Source organism: Papio anubis, chromosome 17 (assembly GCF_008728515.1).
Source record: "Papio anubis isolate 15944 chromosome 17, Panubis1.0, whole genome shotgun sequence".
In the NCBI taxonomy this organism is placed as follows: domain Eukaryota; kingdom Metazoa; phylum Chordata; class Mammalia; order Primates; family Cercopithecidae; genus Papio; species Papio anubis.
In genome coordinates, this window is record NC_044992.1 from 29228457 (window position 1) to 29246924 (window position 18468).

Below are 18468 nucleotides of genomic sequence, written 5' to 3' on the forward strand. Positions count from 1 at the left end.
AGATAGTTTTAAAATTAGAAGAAAGCATTTAAAAATAACGATTTTTGTCTTCAAGTTAAAGTATAAAAAATTAAGTACTTATTGATATTGACAGTGGAAAAATTGATTTTGTTGGAGTTGTGTGTAAATTTTTTCATTTATTTAGAGTTCGGGGGAAAAAGCAAAAATTGACTCTTACAAACTACAAGGTATATTTTCTTCTCAGGAATTCTGCAGTAGAAACTGTAGAACAAGAGCTTCTCTTTGTTGGATCTGAGACTGGAAAACTTCTGGCCATGAGAGAACTTGTTAAAAAGGTATGTTTGGATTACCTTCTTGAATTTTGGTAAAGTTTGCCAAGTCTTATATTTCTGGTGGGAGGCTATTACAGTGGTAGCATTGTGTCATCATCATCTTGCCTCGTATTCAGTAATCCACTGGTAAATTGATAAGAAAGTACATTGTGCCAACTATATGATCATCCTGCATCGTATTTAGTAATCTAGCAGTAAACTGTTAAGAAGCATATTGTCCCAACTCTTATCCCAACAGACAGAAGCTTGCCTCTCAGAATATGGTGAGTTGTCTTTTTGCAGCTCAGATTAGGCTAGGAAACGATCTACCTGATGCCCTGAGAATCTCATTTTTCCACATTTGTCTGCTCCATCCCTCTGCTGGTTTCTTATAGAAGAATTGGGGTGTTGTAGGACACTGAGTGGGGTTTTCTGTTTTTATCCTATCAGTAAGTACTGAGTAGAAGGCATAGTTGAAAGTTAAGTACTGAGGTGTCAGCGCTGGACAATACAAGAAATCTCCTAAGTTCTGCCCCTGGAATTTAGTCTTATTTAGAGGGATAAAATAAATACACTTCTGTAAGATAGTCTCTGATAAACTGTCATAAAGGGCTAAAGAGTACTTTTTTAAGCATCCATATCATCATAATGGGGCCATTAGGGTGAGCTGAATTGGTTGAGCCTTATAGAAGAAATGCTACTAAACTGATCCTTGAAAGATTTTCAAGACAAAAAAAAAAAGGTGAAGGGGAAGAGCAAGGATGGCTGGGGGAGCAGCTTGAGTAAAGCCTTAAGAGATGGAAGCGAACACCATGTGTTTGAAGACTAATGAAGCAGTTACCAGTCTAAGGCAAACAGCTTATGGTATGGAATTAAAGAAAACCAGGTTGGACAGGAAAGTTGGGGACAGGGTATTTTTGAAGAATGTGATACATAATTTGTTTTTGTTTTTGTTTTTGAGACAGTCTCGTTCTTTCACCCAGGTTGGAGTGCAGTGGTGTCATCTTGGCTCACTGCAAGCTCTGCCTCCTGGGTTCACACCATTCTCCCTCAGCCTCCCGAGTACTTGGGACTACAGGTGCCCGCCACCACACCCAGCTAATTGTGACTACATAATTTTTAAGGAAAATTAGTTAAACAGTAATATGTAAGGTGAATTATAATGGGAAAGATGGAAAGTAAGGAAACCAATCAGGCTTTTAAACTGGGCTAGGCAGAGATGAGGAAGAAATAAGGGCAGCAGCCTTAGTGGTGGGACATTACGTATAGTTGGAGGATGAAAGGGAAAAGTTTGCAAGTACCTGGTGACTATAGAAATGGTTTGCTTTAGTGGTTAAGAGCATGGACTCTGGAGCCAGGCTATTTGGGTAGAAGTTCTAGCTCCACCACTGCAGCTTTGCACAACTTAACCTCTCTTCCACATTTTCCTTGTCTGTAAAATGGGATAATAATACCTACCTCATAGAGCTGTTTTACTATTAATTTGTTAGTACAAGCATAGCACTTATTATATAATAGTGCTTGGCACATAGTAAATGCTAAATGTATTTTATTAATATTCTTAAGAGAATCATTTGGTACTAGGAAATTTAAGGTTTTCCAGGATATTCACTTGGAGATTATACACCAGAGATTTTTAGCCACTTATGACCTTTGGGAGGTCTGCAGACCCTCTAAAATTATATGTAAGATTTTTGTGCGAATGAGTGGTTACTTATTGGAAAGTTTCTTAGCTTTCATAAGATTCCAAAAGAGGTGTTTAAACCATCATAAAAAGGCTAAGAAATTTGGCCAGGCGCGGTGGCTCACGCCTGTAATTCTAGCACTTTGGGAGGCTGAAGTGGGCGGATCATCAGGTCAGGAGTTTGAGACCAGCCTGACCAACATGGTGAAACCCCATCTCTACTAAAAATACAAAAAAATTAGCCAGGCGTGGTAGCGCACGCCTGTAATCCCAGCTACTCAGGAGGCCGAGACAGGAGAATCACTTGAACCTGGGAGGCAGAGGTTGCAGTGAGCCGAGATTGTGCCACTGTATTCCAGCCTGGGCAACAGAGCGAGAGTCTGTCTCAAAAAAAAAAAAAGGGGGAAAAAAAGGCTAAAAACCTCTAATATGAACAGTTAAAAAGATAGAAAGCTGGTTTGAGAGAGAGTAAGGGTTTGATAGTGTAAATGTAAAAATAATTTGCTTAGATACACAGACATCAGATGTAGTTAAAAAAAATTTTGCGTAGAGCTAGTAGTAGAGATTCAGCTCAGTAAAATAAAGATTATATTGAAAGAACAGAACCAAGAACTAAGCTTGGGGAGAGCACCAGAATTAGGATAATAATGAGTTAATGAGGGATGAAATACCACCTGTGGGGTACAGTGTACACCACTGGGGTGATGGGTACACTAAAAGCCCAGATTTCACCAGTATGCAATATATCTGTGTAACACAACTGCATTTGTACCCCTAAATCCATAAGAATAAAAAAATTTCACCCCAAAAAACCAAATGAATTAAAAAGATAGTTATTTCATTTTAAGCAGAATAAAAAAAGGTTTTGAGGCACAGAAGTCAAGAGATGATTATTTCAAAGTTTGGGCATCTGTTATTGTAGAGGGGTGTAGGGGGATTGATTAGACAAGATTATTGGAATTAGCAAGATGGAGAATATAGTTGAAGTTGAGTGGAAATAACCAATTGGAGAGAATGGTGAGGAAGACCACTAGCCCAAGAAATTTGGCCAAGAAAGTACATTAAATTGAATTGGGTTCTTAGAAGCTACAATCATAATATGAAATACTGACCAATTGTATTCTTGATTGAGTTATGTGTGCCAATTTTTGCCGCCTTTTAGGGTTTCAATCCACCTGTTCTTGTTTTTGTTCAGTCCATTGAAAGGGCTAAAGAACTTTTTCATGAGCTCATATATGAAGGTATTAATGTGGATGTTATTCATGCAGAGAGAACACAACAGCAGGTAAAGTCAAATGTATACTTTGAAACTCAGAAGAGCTACTTGATTTTAAATTATTGACTTTAAATTTATGAAGTACCTGTTTTCATTCTAAAGTAATTTAATATATATTCTGTTAACCAGAGAGATAACACAGTCCACAGTTTCAGAGCAGGAAGAATCTGGGTTCTGATTTGTACGGCTTTGCTAGCAAGAGGGATTGATTTTAAAGGTGTGAACTTGGTGATCAACTATGACTTTCCAACCAGCTCAGTGGAATATATCCACAGGATAGGTGAGTTGCCTTTTTTTCCTTCCCCTCTGTCACCCACTGATCTGTCTTAGCACCCCTGCTATTCCTGGCACACATGCTCATTTCTTAGTGCTATGAAAATCCAGTGACTTTTGTAAACGAATTTTGAGAGCCTCCGTCCACCCAAAATGTGTTTTTTAATGGTCTAATTTTTCTTAGGTCGAACTGGAAGAGCAGGGAATAAGGGAAAAGCAATTACATTTTTCACTGAAGATGATAAACCATTATTAAGAAGGTAAATTAGAAAAAATAACCTAGTGCTATTGGCAGAATTGCTTCATTATTCTTATATGTATATTCAATTAAGAGATAATTACGGAACGGCTACGTCCCAGAGTCTACTGATAATGGTGTTAGTTAACCATATTTTAGCCATGGGAAAGGAAAAATGATCAAAGGGCCTTGTTTTTGCCCTTCCATTATTAGATTTTGGAAATGCATATTCAAAGTGGAATAATGTTCGTTGTAAGTTTCAGATTCACAGGACTCTTTCAGTGGTTGACGTTAGATTTTAATGTAGAAGATGAGTTTCCTGCATTTTGACTGTCTACAGTAATCTTTGGTTGATGGTGATTGATAACACTTCACATTTCTAGGTAATGAAATCTAGTTTTGGCCAAAGGGGGTTTGTACTTATATCTATTTATTGGTTTTGGTAAATATTTTGATTGTGCTTTCTGAGCTTTGGCTCTGCCACCTGTCAGCCTTTGTATCGCTTTGAGCAGATTCAAGTGTGCGTGTGTAGAGGGGTATATTCCAGCAACCTAGATCCACCATAGGCCTCAGCAACTGCAAGCATGTGAATCTCATGACCCAAATAATTAGTGTAACTATGCACCTCAGTTTTCCATCTGTGAAATGAGGATAGTGACAGTATTTACAACACAGGCTTGTTGTGAAGAGTGAAGAAGTTACTATACACAAAAAACTTGGCAACAGTGCCAGCCCCATAGTAGGCACTTCCACTTAATGAATTTAAGCTTGACTCTGGCTTCAGTCAGTGCTTCGTCCAAGATTGATTGAGTTTACCAGCTTTATAGGATTTGATAAATGTTGAAATAAGTGTTATCTCTAGTTATTCATCAGTGCATTAATTTCAGCCCAGTGGATAGTTCTCTCTGTAATCCAATGTGCTTACATCAGGTAATAATTGATAACATATCAGAACACTTTGTGGATTACTTTGTGTAGTTTTAGTTCCCTCTAACATTGTGCAGAGGGTTTACATTCATAAACATCCGTTTAGCAAGATACAAGTTTATGGGTTTCTTTTTCAGCGTTGCCAATGTTATACAGCAGGCCGGGTGTCCTGTACCAGAATACATAAAAGGTTTTCAGAAACTACTAAGGTACAATCTTGAATTTACCTGGATCTTAGATTCTCTGTCTCTTTGTATATACACTCTTTTTTTTTTTTTTCTTGCTCTGTTGCCCAGGCTGGAATGCAGTGGCATGATCACAGCTCACTATAGCCTTGATCTCCTGGGCTCAAGTGATCCTCCTGCCTCAGTCCCCTGAGTAGCTGGGACTACAGGCATGCATCACCATGCCTGGCTATAATATTTTTTAGATTTATGGGGAGTAGAAATGGGGTCTTGCTATGTTAACTAGGCTAATCTTGAACTCCTGGTCTCAAGTGATCCTATCTTATATCTTTGCATCCCAAAGTGCTAGGATTACAGGCATGAGTCACTGTGCCCAGCCCAAAACTGCTTGTGAATATTATATATTATTTCCTTGCCAGTTTTTTATCCTTTATTTTTTATTTTTTTAAGTTTTTTTTCCTTGAGATGAAGTCTCAGCTCGTTGCAACCTCTGCCTTCCAGATTTAAGCAGTTCTCCTGCCTCAGCCTCTCAAGTGGCTAGAATTACAGGTGTGTGCCACCACGCCCAGCTAATCTTTGTATTTTTAGTAGAGACGGGGTTTCATCATGTTGGCCAGGCTGGTCTCAAACTCCTGACCTCAAGTGATCTGCCTGCCTCGGCCTCCTAAAGTGCTGGGATTATAGGCATGAGCTACTGTACCCAGCCTTATCCTTGAAATTTTAAGTATTCAGATTCTTTTAAAAGTATTCAGTATAAGCAAAATATGCTAAGAATTATTTTGGTTCATAAAACCAGTAAAAAACTTAATTGATCAAAATCAAACTCTGATGCTTGTTAACATAGGATATAAGGTTGGCACAGGACATATTTTTATCACAGTCAGTAGCTTTTTAAAAGGTGGATTGAATTTATCACCCCTTTGAGTTAGCTCTCTAAATGCTATTAGGTGACCTCATTTATTAAAGTAGTTAACAGCCCCACCTTAAACCAGTAAATGGTTTTGAAAAATGAATTTTGTGGCCGGATGCAGTAGCCCACGCCTGTAATCCCAGCATTTTGGGAGGCCGAGGTGGACGGATCACCTGAGGTCGGGAGTTTGAGACCAGCCTGACCAACATGGAGAAACCCCATCTCTACTTAAAATACAAAAAAAATTTATCTGGGCATGGCGGTGCATGCCTGTAATCCCAGCTACTCGGGAGGCTGAGGCAGGAGAATCGCCTGAACCCAGGAGGCAGAGGTTGCAGTGAGCCGAGATTCCACCATTGCACTCTAGCCTGGGCAACAAGAGCAAAACTCCGTCTCAAAGAAACAAAAAATGAATTTTGTGATCAAGGATCAAAACTAATTCTAGCTTTAACTCTTCTAATTGAAGTTGGACTTAATTTGTTTCCTCTTTTACTTTGTGACTTTCAGCAAACAAAAGAAAAAGATGATTAAGAAACCATTGGAAAGGGAGAGCATTAGTACAACTCCAAAATGTTTCTTAGAAAAAGCTAAGGATAAACGGTAAGTATGTGGTAAGAAAAATGGCTGTTTGACACCATCATAAAGTTATAGTAGGCATTATTTTTCCTTAGGGTAAATTTTTAGAAGTAAAATTGATACTACAGTCTGTTATAAAATGTGATAAAAATAATATATTTTAGGTTGCCTATAATTGGGGAATTTGTTTGTTTGTTTGTTTGTTGGTTTTTTTGGGATGGAGTCTCACACTGTTGCCCAGGCTGGAGTGCAGTAGTGTGATCTCGGCTCACTGCAACCTCTGCCTCCCGGGTTCAAGCTATTCTACTGCCTCATCCTCCCAAATAGCTGGGATTACAGGCTCCTGCCCACCACACCCAGCTAATTTTTTTGTATTTTTATTAGACACGGAGTTTCACCATGTTGGTCAGGCTGACCTCAGGTGATCCACCCGCCTCAGCCTTCCAGAGTGCTGGGATTACAGGCGTGAGCCACCGTGCCCGGCCAGGAATTTATTTTAATATTGGAATTTTTCTGTGTCAATATGTTGATGATCTGCTTTTTTCCATCTTGGAAAATATTATTTCAATTCCTTATAAATTAGAATTGTACTGCCCACCTTCTCTACACAACCCACATTAAGACATGCTACTAAGGCCAGTAGTTAGGACCATTGACTTACATGAATCTAGTCTTCTTTGAAGCTCCTTCATATTCTGGGCAGGATTTCAATATGATCTCAGGCTTATGCAGATGCACATTGTAACAGCTGTAAAAAGTATTACTTAGGTAAATTTGTGCTAGCTTAGCTGAGTTTTATGAGGATATTAAAGCATAGTTTTTTAGCATATATATAGACTCCCTTATTTTGCCCAGTAATACTAGGAAGCTTTATATTTTGAAAAGGATAGGTCAAGATATTCTGAACAGTTATACTCTTTCCACTATTTAAGGAAAATGGCACTCTTCACATTGTACCAGAACCAGGTTATTATATACTGTAGTAGAATTGTTCAAGTCTATAATTTGTTGGGTTTTTTTCCCCTGAGAGTGCTATCAGTGGCCTAGGATATTACCATTGTGAAATATGCTAATGCTTATATCCAGTTACCTCACATCTGTTCTATAGAAGTCATTAGGAAAAAACTGTTTCCATAACCAGTAGGCATTTACCAAGTTGTCCTGCAAGGTACTTGGTGGTGGTAGGATATACAAATGAATATAAAATGAGACTCCTTTCCTGAAGCTGCGGAAAGAAGATTCGTGTACATGACAGAAAATTAGAGACTGGTTTTTAAATAAAATAGGAGTTTAGAGAAGAGAAAGATGATTGTGAATTGGTGTGGTTACAGAAGTTTCAACAAAGTAGAACTGTCTTTAAGGATAGGTAAAATTTAGGCATGGAGAAGAGAACAAGATGAACAGAGGCATGAAAATTAGAGTGTACTTTGTAATAAGTGAACAAGAGTTCACATGTTGGTATTGACTATGAGGAATAAAGGTCAGTTCAAATATACAATTTATATAGTGTCCCAAAATTTTATCATACTTTTGTTTTAATAACTTAGGAAGGAAAAGTGCTACAAACTGAAAAAAGTATATTTGAATGATCAATCCTTTTAATTCCATTTGTACTTAATTCAGTTTTGGGAATGCTTCACATTCACTTTTTTTTTTTTGAGATAGAGTCTTGCTCTGCCGCCCTGTCGCCCAGGCTGGAGTGCAGTGGCGCAAACTCCGCTCACTGCAACCTCCACCTCCCAGGTTCAAGTGATTCTCGTGCCTCAGCCTTCTAGGTAGCTGAGATTACAGGCACCCGCCACCATACCCGGCTAATTTTTGTATTTTTACTAGAGACAGGGTTTCACCATGTTGGCCAGGCTAGTCTCGAACTCTCGGCCTCATGTGATCTTCCACCTCAGCCTCCCAAAGTGCTGGGATTACAAGTGTGAGCCACTGCACCTGGCCAATATTTTTAAATTTTAATTTTCTGTCGCAACACTTTCTGGGTGACACGTAGACCAGTGGATTGGTAGCGAACCTTGTTACGCTTGGCCGCTTTGGTCACCTAATCTGTCTTAATAGACCTGTTGGTGGGAGAGGAGTGGGTCACATCAGAACTGTTATGCATGCATTACTCTTTGGATGGTCTTAAAGCCAAGATAACAAATGCAGTCCTTTCAGGCACTGAGCAGCAACTGATGAAAGTTTTTACAAAGGTCAAAAATCAACTAGAACATAAGATGGTGACTATGTTGAATTTTAATAAGATCCATCAGTATTTTAAATAATTATACTTTAAATGCTGATTTGTTTTTGTTTTGAGATGGAATCTCTGTCGCTAGGCTGGAGTGCGGTGGCGCGATCTCGGCTCACTGCAACCTCCGCCTCCCGGGCTTAAGTGGTTCTCCTGCCTCCGCCTCCTGAGTAGCTGGGATTACAGGCATGTACCACCATGCCCAGCTAATTTTTGTATTTTTAGTAAAGACAGGATTTCACCATGTTGGCCAGGATGGTCTTGATCTCCTGGCCTTGTGATCTGCCTGCCTCCGCCTCCCAAAGTGTTGGGGTTACAGGCATGAGCCACTGCACCTGCCTTCCTCTGAGGTTATTAAAACTTAATTTGTACTAAGACTTCGAAGACACTTGATATAAATCTTGTCATATCAGCCCCCTGCTTCGGGTGCTTTGGTTGTGTCTCCATTTTCTTCGTGTGTAAAGGCCATACTACTTAACATAGCATACAAGCAAGACCTGTCATGATCCCACTCTGGCTTCCCTCTGCACTGTCGATGTTTCCTTCATGATCCCACCCATGCCGATAGGCTCAGCTCATACCTCTGTGCTCATAGCTCTTAAGGGCATATCTTCAGCCCCAACTTCCCCATTGAGCTACAGACCTGAATCCTTGTTGCTTAGTGGACCTCACTTCAGGCACCACAAACTTGGCCCCATGCAGTGAGTGGGGGAGGAACTGGATTTGGAGCCAGAAGAACTGGTTCTAGTATCTACTTCCCTGTGTAGAGTTGGGATTTGGGATTATATGAGTCAGTACACACCAAAGAACTTTGTATTACTGTAATAATAGTTTGCAAACATTGATTATTTTCTCAAAACTTTTTTCCTTTGTCTGTTACCACTTAGTTAATGACATTCGACCTTCACTAGGCTATAGGATCAGAATGATAGGATTCATGTCTAACATGGATTACCAGTAAGTGATGACTGGCAAGTTACTCAACCACTCTGTGCCTCATTTTCCTCATCTGTAAACGGAGGATAATACTAGAATACTCCTCATAAGCTGTTAGGAAAATTACCTGAGTTAATACACGTAAAGCACTTAATAACAGTTTCTAGCACTTAGTAAGCACTGAATCAGTGTGAACTCATTAGGTCAGGATCCGAATCTATCTGTCATAGCATGTATTAATGTAGTTTACTGTGATGGTTTTGCCTCACTTAGGTGATTGTGATTTTCTAAAGGGCAGAGACCATGTCTAATGCATCTTTGTGTTCCTGGTGCCCGTTATTTGATACACAGTAGGTTTCAGTAAATGTTTATTAAACTGGTGGTAGAGTTATGGAAAGTAAATATATCTAGAATTTTTTATTCCGTTTTCCCTACTTTGCTCTTTACAGGAAAAAGGTCACTGGTCAGAACAGCAAGAAGAAAGTAGCTCTTGAAGACAAAAGTTAAAAACAGACTTTAAAAATACCATCCCAGAAATGTAATTTTATGATCCCAACATGAATGGTGTTTTCATGGAATACTTGAAGTCTTACAGTCACCTGTACCAAACATTTGAAATCAACTACAAGTACATGGGACTGGTGAAAAATGATCCTAAGCTATCAAGTCAATTTCAATTTGTAGGTGCCTTTTTTTTTTTTTTTTTCTTTAGAGATGGGATCTTGCCATGTTGCCCAGGCTGCTCTTGAACTCCTGACCTCATGCAATCCTCCTGCCTCAGCCTCCCAAGTAGCTGAGGTTACAGGCACAAGCCGCTGCACCCAGCTCTGTAGGTGACTTTTAAATGATTATACAATGGAAATAACATTCATTGACATTGGTTTGAATCCAGAGAGATACTTCTTATAGAAGAACAAGTGTTTATGCTAAAAATAACACCAAAATGTGGTAAACTCTTAAGGACTTTTCCCTTTGAGTGTGAAGGAAGGTGTGATGAATGCTGTGGAGAGGCATCTGGAACAGAAATTCAAAATAAAGCCTTGACATTAAATACCCCTTCTACTGCTCACTTTGTGGATGGTAGCATGGGCTGTCTACCAAGAAGAAACCTGCTGCTCTCTTAATTTTAGTATTTCCTAATTAGTTGATGGCCTTTTTGTGTTGTGAACCACAACAAAGAGAGGCCTCTTTTGTGGCTGGTTATTCAAGTTCCCTGGGATTTTAAATTCTTTGGTCTATTAAGTATCCTTGTATTGGATACTTAATACCTTAGCCCTGCCATGATGTTGCACAAGATCATGATCGGCTTCTCTCTTTCTTCATTTTCCGTCATTTAACCATATTCTTTCCTGTCTCTTTCCATTTAAGATTATTTTATTTGAATACTGATAAACATTTTATCCTGATAAGGAAGAATGTTCCTGTTACTTGATATACCTCTGTCTTCATTCTGTTACAGCTTATCTTTCCTTAGGTTGATGGCACCTCATTTAGTAAGTAGATCTCTGCCTAAGCTAAAGGATTATGATCATATGGTGTTGGAGACTATTAACTATTAGATTTTTCTCAGATACGAGTTTTGTACAATGGAATGAAAAATTGACTTCATACACGTAAGACTGTTGCCTAAGAATGACTTGAATGTTATCAGTACTACTACAGAACTATAATATACATTACCTTTTCTCAGCAGCATTTGAATTCAACTTATTTATTTCCTCTATTCGCAGCTTTTTCTAGAGTCAGAACAGGTGGACTTTGTTTTGAATATTTTAGATGGGACAAAAATTGTTCATCTTCAGAATTTATTTAATGATAGACCTGGTACAGGGTGTAAAAATACTTACAAGAATATGGTTTTTTTGTTTGTTCATGCAAACAGATCCTTTACCCAATATATATTCTGGAGGTAGGTATACTGGTGCAACCCATTTGCCAGCTGTGTGACTTTGAATAAGTTCTTAATTTCTCAGAGTTTCAGTGTTCTCATCTATGAAATTGTGTCTCAAATTGTAAGTACTTAGCACTGTACCTGACACATAGTAAACTCACAATAAATATTCCTTTAACACACATAGATTTTGTTAGAAAAACAGGCTTGATAACACAGTTCCTACCCTTACAATATAATGTTAGAGAGAAAGTAAAGGAGCAGATAGAGTCACGCATCACTTAATGACAGAGATATGTTCTGAGAAACGTGTCGTTAGGTGATTTTGTCATTGTGTAAACATCATGTTATATACTTCCACAAACCTAGATGGTATAGCCTACTGTACACCTAGGCTATGTGGTACAGTCTATCGCTCCTAGGCTACAGACCTGTGTAGCATGTTACTGTCTTGAATGCTATAGACTGTTGGAACATGTAGACTTTTATAAACACTGCCCACTTAATCTATACTAAATTTATTGAAAATATTTTTCTTGGCCAGGCGTGGTGGCTCACGCCTGTAATCCTAGCACTTTGGGAGGCCTAGGTGGGCAGATTGAGCTCAGGAGTTTGAGACCAGCCCAGGCAACATGGCAAAACCCCATCTCTACTAGAAAAATACCAAAAAAAGTTAGCCAGGTGTGGTAACATAATCCCAGCTACTTAGGAGTCTGAGGCAGGAGAATAGCTTGAACCTGTGAGGCAGGGGTTGCAGTAAGCCGAGATCGCACTACTGCACTCCAGCCTGGGCAACAGGGCAAGACTCTCTTGAAAATATACACACACACATATTATATATATATGTTATATATATAATATATATTTTTTTCTTCAATAAAGTAACCTTAGCGTGCTGTAACTTTTTTTACTTTGTAAGAGTTTTTTTTTTTTTTTTTCTTGAGAAACAGTGTCTGTCGCCTAGTCTGGAGTTTAGTGGCACAATCATGGCTTACTGCAGCCTTGACCTCTTAGACTCAAGTGATCCTCAAACCTCAGCCTCCTGTATAGCTGGTACTATAGGTGTGGGCCACCAACACTCAGGTAATTTTTAAATTTTTTTTGTAGAGACGAGGTTTCGCTTGTTGTCCAGGTTGGGTTTTTTAGAAAAATTTTGTTTTTTTGAGGTGGAGTCTTCCTCTGTTGCCCAGGCTGGAGTGCGGTGGAATGATCTCGGCTCACTGCAACCTCTGACTCCTGGGTTCAAGTGATTCTCCTGCCTCAGCCTCCCGAGTAGCTGGGACTACAGGCATGCACCACCACACCCAGCTAATTTTTGTATTTTTAGTAGAGACGGGGTTTCACCATGTTGGCCAGGCTGGTCTCAAAGTCCTGACCTTGGGTGAGCCACTGCCTCTGGCCTTTATAAACTTTTTGACTCTTGTAATAACACTTAGCCTAAAATGCAAACGTACAGCCGTAGAAAAATATTTTCTTTCTTTATACCCTTATTCTAGAAGCTTTTTTTCCTATTAAGTTTTTTTTTTGTTTTATTTTACTATTTACTTTTAAACTTTTTCGTTAAAAACCATGGCACAAACACACACATTATGCTAGGCCTACAAAAGGTCAGGATCATCAGTCTCACTGACTTCCACCCCCACTTCTCATCCCACCATTGTATCTGCTGTCTGTGGCTGACCAAAACATCATCATGTAGCACATGACTAGTGTGACAAGTGCTGTTAGATGTAAGGCCATGATGCTAAAGCATCACAGGAGGGCATCTAACCCAGATTGGGGATGTCATGGAAGGCTGACATCCTGAGTTGAATCCTACAAATGTAAAAACCAATAGGTAAAGAAGAGGAACAAAAAGTATTCCAAGACAAACTGAGGTCACATCTATGATCCTTGTCTTTATTGTGTCTGTTTAAAGTATCTACAGTAACCTGCATCAACTTAGTCAATGTATTAATACTAAATTTAGCTCCTTCAAAGCAGTCTGAACTGCGTGCTACATAAATTTCAGCTTCACCCAGGGAAGGGAAGGAGTGAAATTAGTGAATAGACAGTTACAGCAAAAGACAGAAACAAAAAACAAAAATTGAATAGCTGGTTCTAGTGAATGAGCAAGGACTTTGGCGTCAAACTGGCCTGGATTTGAATCCTGATCCTATTTGCTTGTAGCTGTATGATCTGGACAAATGACGTTGTTTCTAACCTTGATTTTCTCATCTGTAAGATGCCAATTGTAACTCCTAAGGATACTGAGGATTTTTTAAAATGGGCTTACAGTTCCTGACCAGTGGTTTGTGCCTAATAAATAACTTATTACAAATTGTTACCCAGTAAAAACCCTGAGACAAGAGTGAAAAAATAAAGCTAATTAATCCATTACTTGCTAACAAGCAAACTACATGCTTGAGAAAAGTACTCAACTTTTATGTTTTACTTCCAGACAGTAGTTTGATTAAAACAAAAAAAAAATCACAGTCCAGGCATGTGGCTTACGGCTCACACCCTGGCTCTGGGAGGCCAAGGCGGGAGCATAGCTTGAACCCAGGAGTTTGAAACCAGCCTGGGCAACATAGATCCTATCTCTACAAAAAAAAATTGGCCCCGTGTGGTGGTGCATGCCTGTGGTCCCAGCTACTCAGGATGCTGAGGCGAGAAGATCGCTTGAGCCCGGGAGGTTGAGGCTGCTGTGAGCCGTGATCATGCCACTGCACTCCAGCCTGGACAACACAGCAAGACCCTGTCCCCCCCCAAAAAAAAAAAAAAATTCAGTTAAAAAAATGCCGAAGTAGCTTCAGAGTAGTTATGAACTACTTCCCAAAAACCACTGTTTTGCACTTACCTGCAAGAATAGGAAAAACAAAGGGACTGTAAGGTGGCAGGATGGCAGAAACAAACAAGAGTAGTACACCTTGGAGTTTTTTTTGAAATATGGGTTGGGTTTTTGTGCTTTGGTTGATTTAAAATAAAATTTAAATGCCTTCAGCGTCTGTGATAGGTGCCAACATGAAGCTGCCGAGTTCCAGAGAAAGGGGGGACAGCTGATCACTAATCAGTGCTGCGAGACTATCAAAGGGCCCTTCAGGAGCTATCTGTTCTTTGTGTGTAAAGAGAGAACACCAGTGTACCCACCGTCTAGTTTAAAAATCAGGACTCAGCCTACTCTTTCCATTAACTCAAGTGATCATGGTTTCTAAACGGAGGACCTCACCCAGTGCCTGCCACTGGGCTTCACTTTCACCTGGCCCTGCAGAGGGCCTACCAGACAATGAATCAGGGGCTCCCTTGAGAGGTGTCTTTCCAGGACTCGCCCTACCCACCAGAGCGAATTGAACCTGGGGAATTTCTGCGCCCCTCATGCTGTGCCGTGGGCGCGCCACGCCTCCCCGAGGGCCGGGGAGTCATTGCGGGCGTCTGCCCCCATCGCCCCTGTCCGCGGCGAGAGGTGGGGGCCCTGGTGGGGTTTGGCTCCCGGAAGCGCGGATGTCTCCGACAGCCGCTGATGTTGGCGGCGGCGAGGGCAGCGGCAGGCCAGGCTGGCATGCTGCGGCCAGGAGCTGGGTCTGGCGGCGGCGGGGCCGCGGGAGCCGGCGCGGGGGCCGCCGGGGGAGGCAGGTAGGTGTGAAGGACCGGGCAGGAACCCCCTGGCCTCCGCGAGGGCGGCGAGGGGCGCTTGGCGGTTATGGCGGTTTTCTCCAGCTCCGATTCTTTTCCTTGGAACTGGGCTGCAGGAGGAGGGTCATCCCCCAGGGACCCAGGACGAAAGGGGCGTGTGGAGCCCGGGGTGCCCGACGCTTGTGTCTGGGCTCTAGGGACGCTGGCCGTCTGGGGTCGAGGCGTGAGCGGGCGCGCCCAGTGTTGTGGGGAGAAGATGAGGGTCCTCTTGGGTGGGGGTGGGTAACTGTGGGAACTCCTGACTTGCCTTAGTCCTGGCTGCCTTGAAGCGACCAGGATCTTCCCTTTCCCTGCGCTTTCTAGACTTAACCAGATATGTTGGAGGGAGGGCTCTAAAAATCTGTTCACAAAGCTGGATGACTGTTTCCAAGGGGGTGTGTGTGTGGACGATTTGTCTCTTCCCCTTTTAGAGTGTCCTGTCCTCTTTATATTTCCTTAACCCGCGACAAACGGCAGGAACATCTAAAGACCTCTGAATTAGTAATGGTCTTGAGATAGAGTTATTGTCTTGTACACTAACTCTTAAGACTTGTCTGTCTCCTTTTTAAAAAGGCATTTAAAAACAAAGAAAATGCACTGTTAAACAGCAGTTGCGCATTTATTAGAACAAAGCTTCCAGACTCTTAGCCCTTAAACACATCTGCCCTCTGCCACATTTCAGCCAAGAACTGGCTGTGGTTCTTCTACCCAGAACGATAAGGGAGATGTACATTTGCAAGTTGACAGGTTCATTATCATTTAAGGAAATATTTTATTCCGGGAAGTTTTCACTCCACTTCTATAATGACCTAGTCTGATTTTGTTTTACTAACCAACACATACAGCACACACATTTGGAGGTACCCTAAATTATCTTTGGAAATCGAAGTGTTAGGTTTTGTTTTGTTTTGTTGTTTTTTTTTGTTTTTACATGCAGTGTTTCAATTTCGGAGTCGTGAACACTACAAAAGTGTGAGGACCTTAAAGTTATCACGTCTTGCGGGTGCTTGTGTGTATGTCAGGAAACGAGCAGTGACTGTTCAATAAACCACCTGTGTGCAACCCCATTTTTCATTTCCTCTGCACATCTTAGACTTAAGATTTTTAAACTTTTTGCTTTCTCTTTTGTTCTCTTCGTTGTTTCATTAGAGGGTTTTTAAAAAAATAAATACTTGGTGTAAGCCAGTTTCTGGCTGGAGAAGAAACACATGTAATAATGTCCCCTCTGTTTGTTTTCTTTTCTTTTTTTTCTTTTTTTCTTTCGTCTTGTTTTTTTTATTTTTTTTTTATTTTTTTATTTTTTTGAGAGGAAGTCTCACTCTGTTACCCAGGCCAGAGTGCAGCGGCGCGATCTCGACCCACTGCAACCTCTGCCTCTAGGTTCAGGTGATTCTCCTGCCTCAGCCTCTGGAGTAGCTGGGATTACCCCCAGATGCGCGCCACCACGCCCAGCTAATTTTTGTTGATTGATCGATTGAGACAGAGTCTCGTTCTGTCACCCAGGCTGGAGTGCCGTGGCACGATCCCGGCTCAGTGCAACCTCCACCTCCCGGGTTCAAGCGATTTTCCTGCCTCAGCCTCTCAAGTAGCTGGGATTACAGGCATGCTCCACCACGCCCAACTGATTTCTGTGTTTTTAGTAGAGACGGGGTTTCACCATGTTGGCCAGGCTGGTCTCAAACTCCTGGCCTCAAGTGATCCGCCCACCTCGGCCTTCCAAAGTTCCGGAATTACAGGCGTGAGTCACCGCGCCCGGCATCCTCTATTTATTTCCTATGTGTGATTACAGTTTCTAAAATATCCCTGGGTGGTATTAATTTGATCAAGTATATGATTAATCATGGCACCAAGTTCTGGGAAAATGTAAACTTAGAAGAATTGATATCTAGGCCCAAATTGTTATTTACTTAAAAAAAAAAGGTTTTTGGGTGGGGAGGACCTCAGGTTCAAGTGCATTATTCCCTTTAGTTTATAGTATTTGAGTATCATTTGTCCATGGACGCAAATTTTTTAAATGAATATGGGTTGAATTTTGATAGAATGATTTTAAAATTTCCCTCCTTTGTAAATGTAGTAACATCTGTATTCTAAAACTGTAAACGATATATGGGAAAGAAAGAAATGATTAAAATGATCCTTACCTTGAAAAATGTGTGGTACATGTTACATATATTGGCAACTTTCTGAGACTGAGAAGCTGTATCCTCAATAGAAAAAGAAATACTATGTTTTTTTAGAGAGTTATGGTAAAGGCTGAAGCTATTTTATTTTTAATTTTCTTTTTGCCACCCACCCTCCCTGAAATTATTTTATAAGGAAACTAACATTATGGCAACGTAAGTATGTTAGAAGAAAAAGAACAGGCAACTTCTCTACACCTTTAATGGAGAAAATCCATGAACTATAACTGACTGTATTGTTTGGATACTTCTCTCTATTCTGAGAGGCTAAGCAAAAGACAATAATGTTTCCAAATTTAATATTAGCCTACTTTTGATTGGTGTCCTGAATGAGCTACTTTGGAATAAATGGTAGAGTTGTATAAATGGCAAAATTTGCCCAAGAGATGAGAAGTATAATTCTTTTTTTTTTTTAAATCAAGTAAGGCAGAAAAAAAAAGTTGAAAGGTCTGGATTAGTCTGTAGTCATTGAATGCCTACATGGGTAAGGTACTGTTCTTGATGCTGTAATGAATTAAAAAGACATCAAAACATGGTCCCCATCCTTGGAGAATGTACAAAATAACTGTGGTACAAAGTAAAAGAACAAAAGAGGTCACGTTCTTCTAGAATGTTATCATTTATGAACTTGTCTATTTTTTCCTATCTTTTACAAGCTTTTAGAGGGCTTCCTCATCTTTTCTTCTTCCACTGCTTCTAGTACATTTTTGCACATAAAAAACATTCTGTAAGTATTTGTGGATTCCAGCTTACATCAAAGGCAAAGAAGTGGTATTTCAGTTGGGTTACAATTAGAGGAAGAGGAAGCGGTCAAGAGATTGTTGTAGAGCTGGAAAGGCCTAGTGAACACTAAGGAAACAACGTACCTGCAGTGCCAGATGACTGTGGCTCCGAGTGGTGGTGAAGAGTTTTGTGAGATTATTTTATAAGGAAACTAACATTAGTTTCCTTATAAAACTGAAAAGTAGAGTTGTGCCCAAACTAGAGAGGGCCTTGAGTTTAAACTAAGGAAATTCAGTTTCAGGGAAATCATTCCATAGTTTTAACTCCAGGAGTGCATCTTGCTAAAGGACCGTTTAATTACTGAGTAATGGTTCGTCATTTAGAAAGATGTCTGTCACTTGTGCTGCATCAGATGAATTAGAAACCAGAGTCTGGAGGAGGGGTGATCCATTAGGAAGTCTTTAGGAGTCTAGGCCTAAGAAGTGAAGGCTAGTGTCAAATCTAGGTTAG

The 18468-nt window shown here is 40.4% G+C and overlaps 2 protein-coding genes across 17 annotated transcripts in view; both read left to right on the forward strand.

Moving 5' to 3' along the window:
- The window catches only part of DDX52 (DExD-box helicase 52), a 31462-nt gene extending 20116 nt beyond the window's left edge, over window positions 1-11346 (forward strand). The window contains exons 9-15 of one of the 4 annotated variants that reach the window (XM_003912885.5): window positions 206-296; window positions 3119-3241; window positions 3362-3512; window positions 3690-3765; window positions 4808-4879; window positions 6273-6365; window positions 9963-11346. In XM_003912885.5, the coding sequence (XP_003912934.1) occupies window positions 206-296; window positions 3119-3241; window positions 3362-3512; window positions 3690-3765; window positions 4808-4879; window positions 6273-6365; window positions 9963-10020 (664 nt within the window). In that variant the 3' untranslated portion in view covers window positions 10021-11346. Of the gene's footprint in view, window positions 1-205; window positions 297-3118; window positions 3242-3361; window positions 3513-3689; window positions 3766-4000; window positions 4880-6272; window positions 6366-9962 lie in introns of those variants that run through there. The other 3 variants (XM_021928282.2, XR_002517869.2, XM_021928283.2) reach the window with 3 other exon arrangements.
- A 3479-nt stretch (window positions 11347-14825) lies between these two features.
- SYNRG (synergin gamma) overlaps window positions 14826-18468 on the forward strand; it is a 94974-nt gene continuing 91331 nt past the window's right edge. For 11 of the 13 annotated variants that reach the window (XM_009190428.4, XM_009190430.4, XM_017950688.3 and 8 more), the window contains exon 1: window positions 14826-15016. In XM_009190428.4, coding sequence (XP_009188692.2) covers window positions 14904-15016 — 113 coding nt within the window. In that variant the 5' untranslated portion in view covers window positions 14826-14903. The remainder of the gene's footprint in view (window positions 15017-18468) is intronic. The other 2 variants (XM_009190429.4, XM_009190436.4) reach the window with 1 other exon arrangement.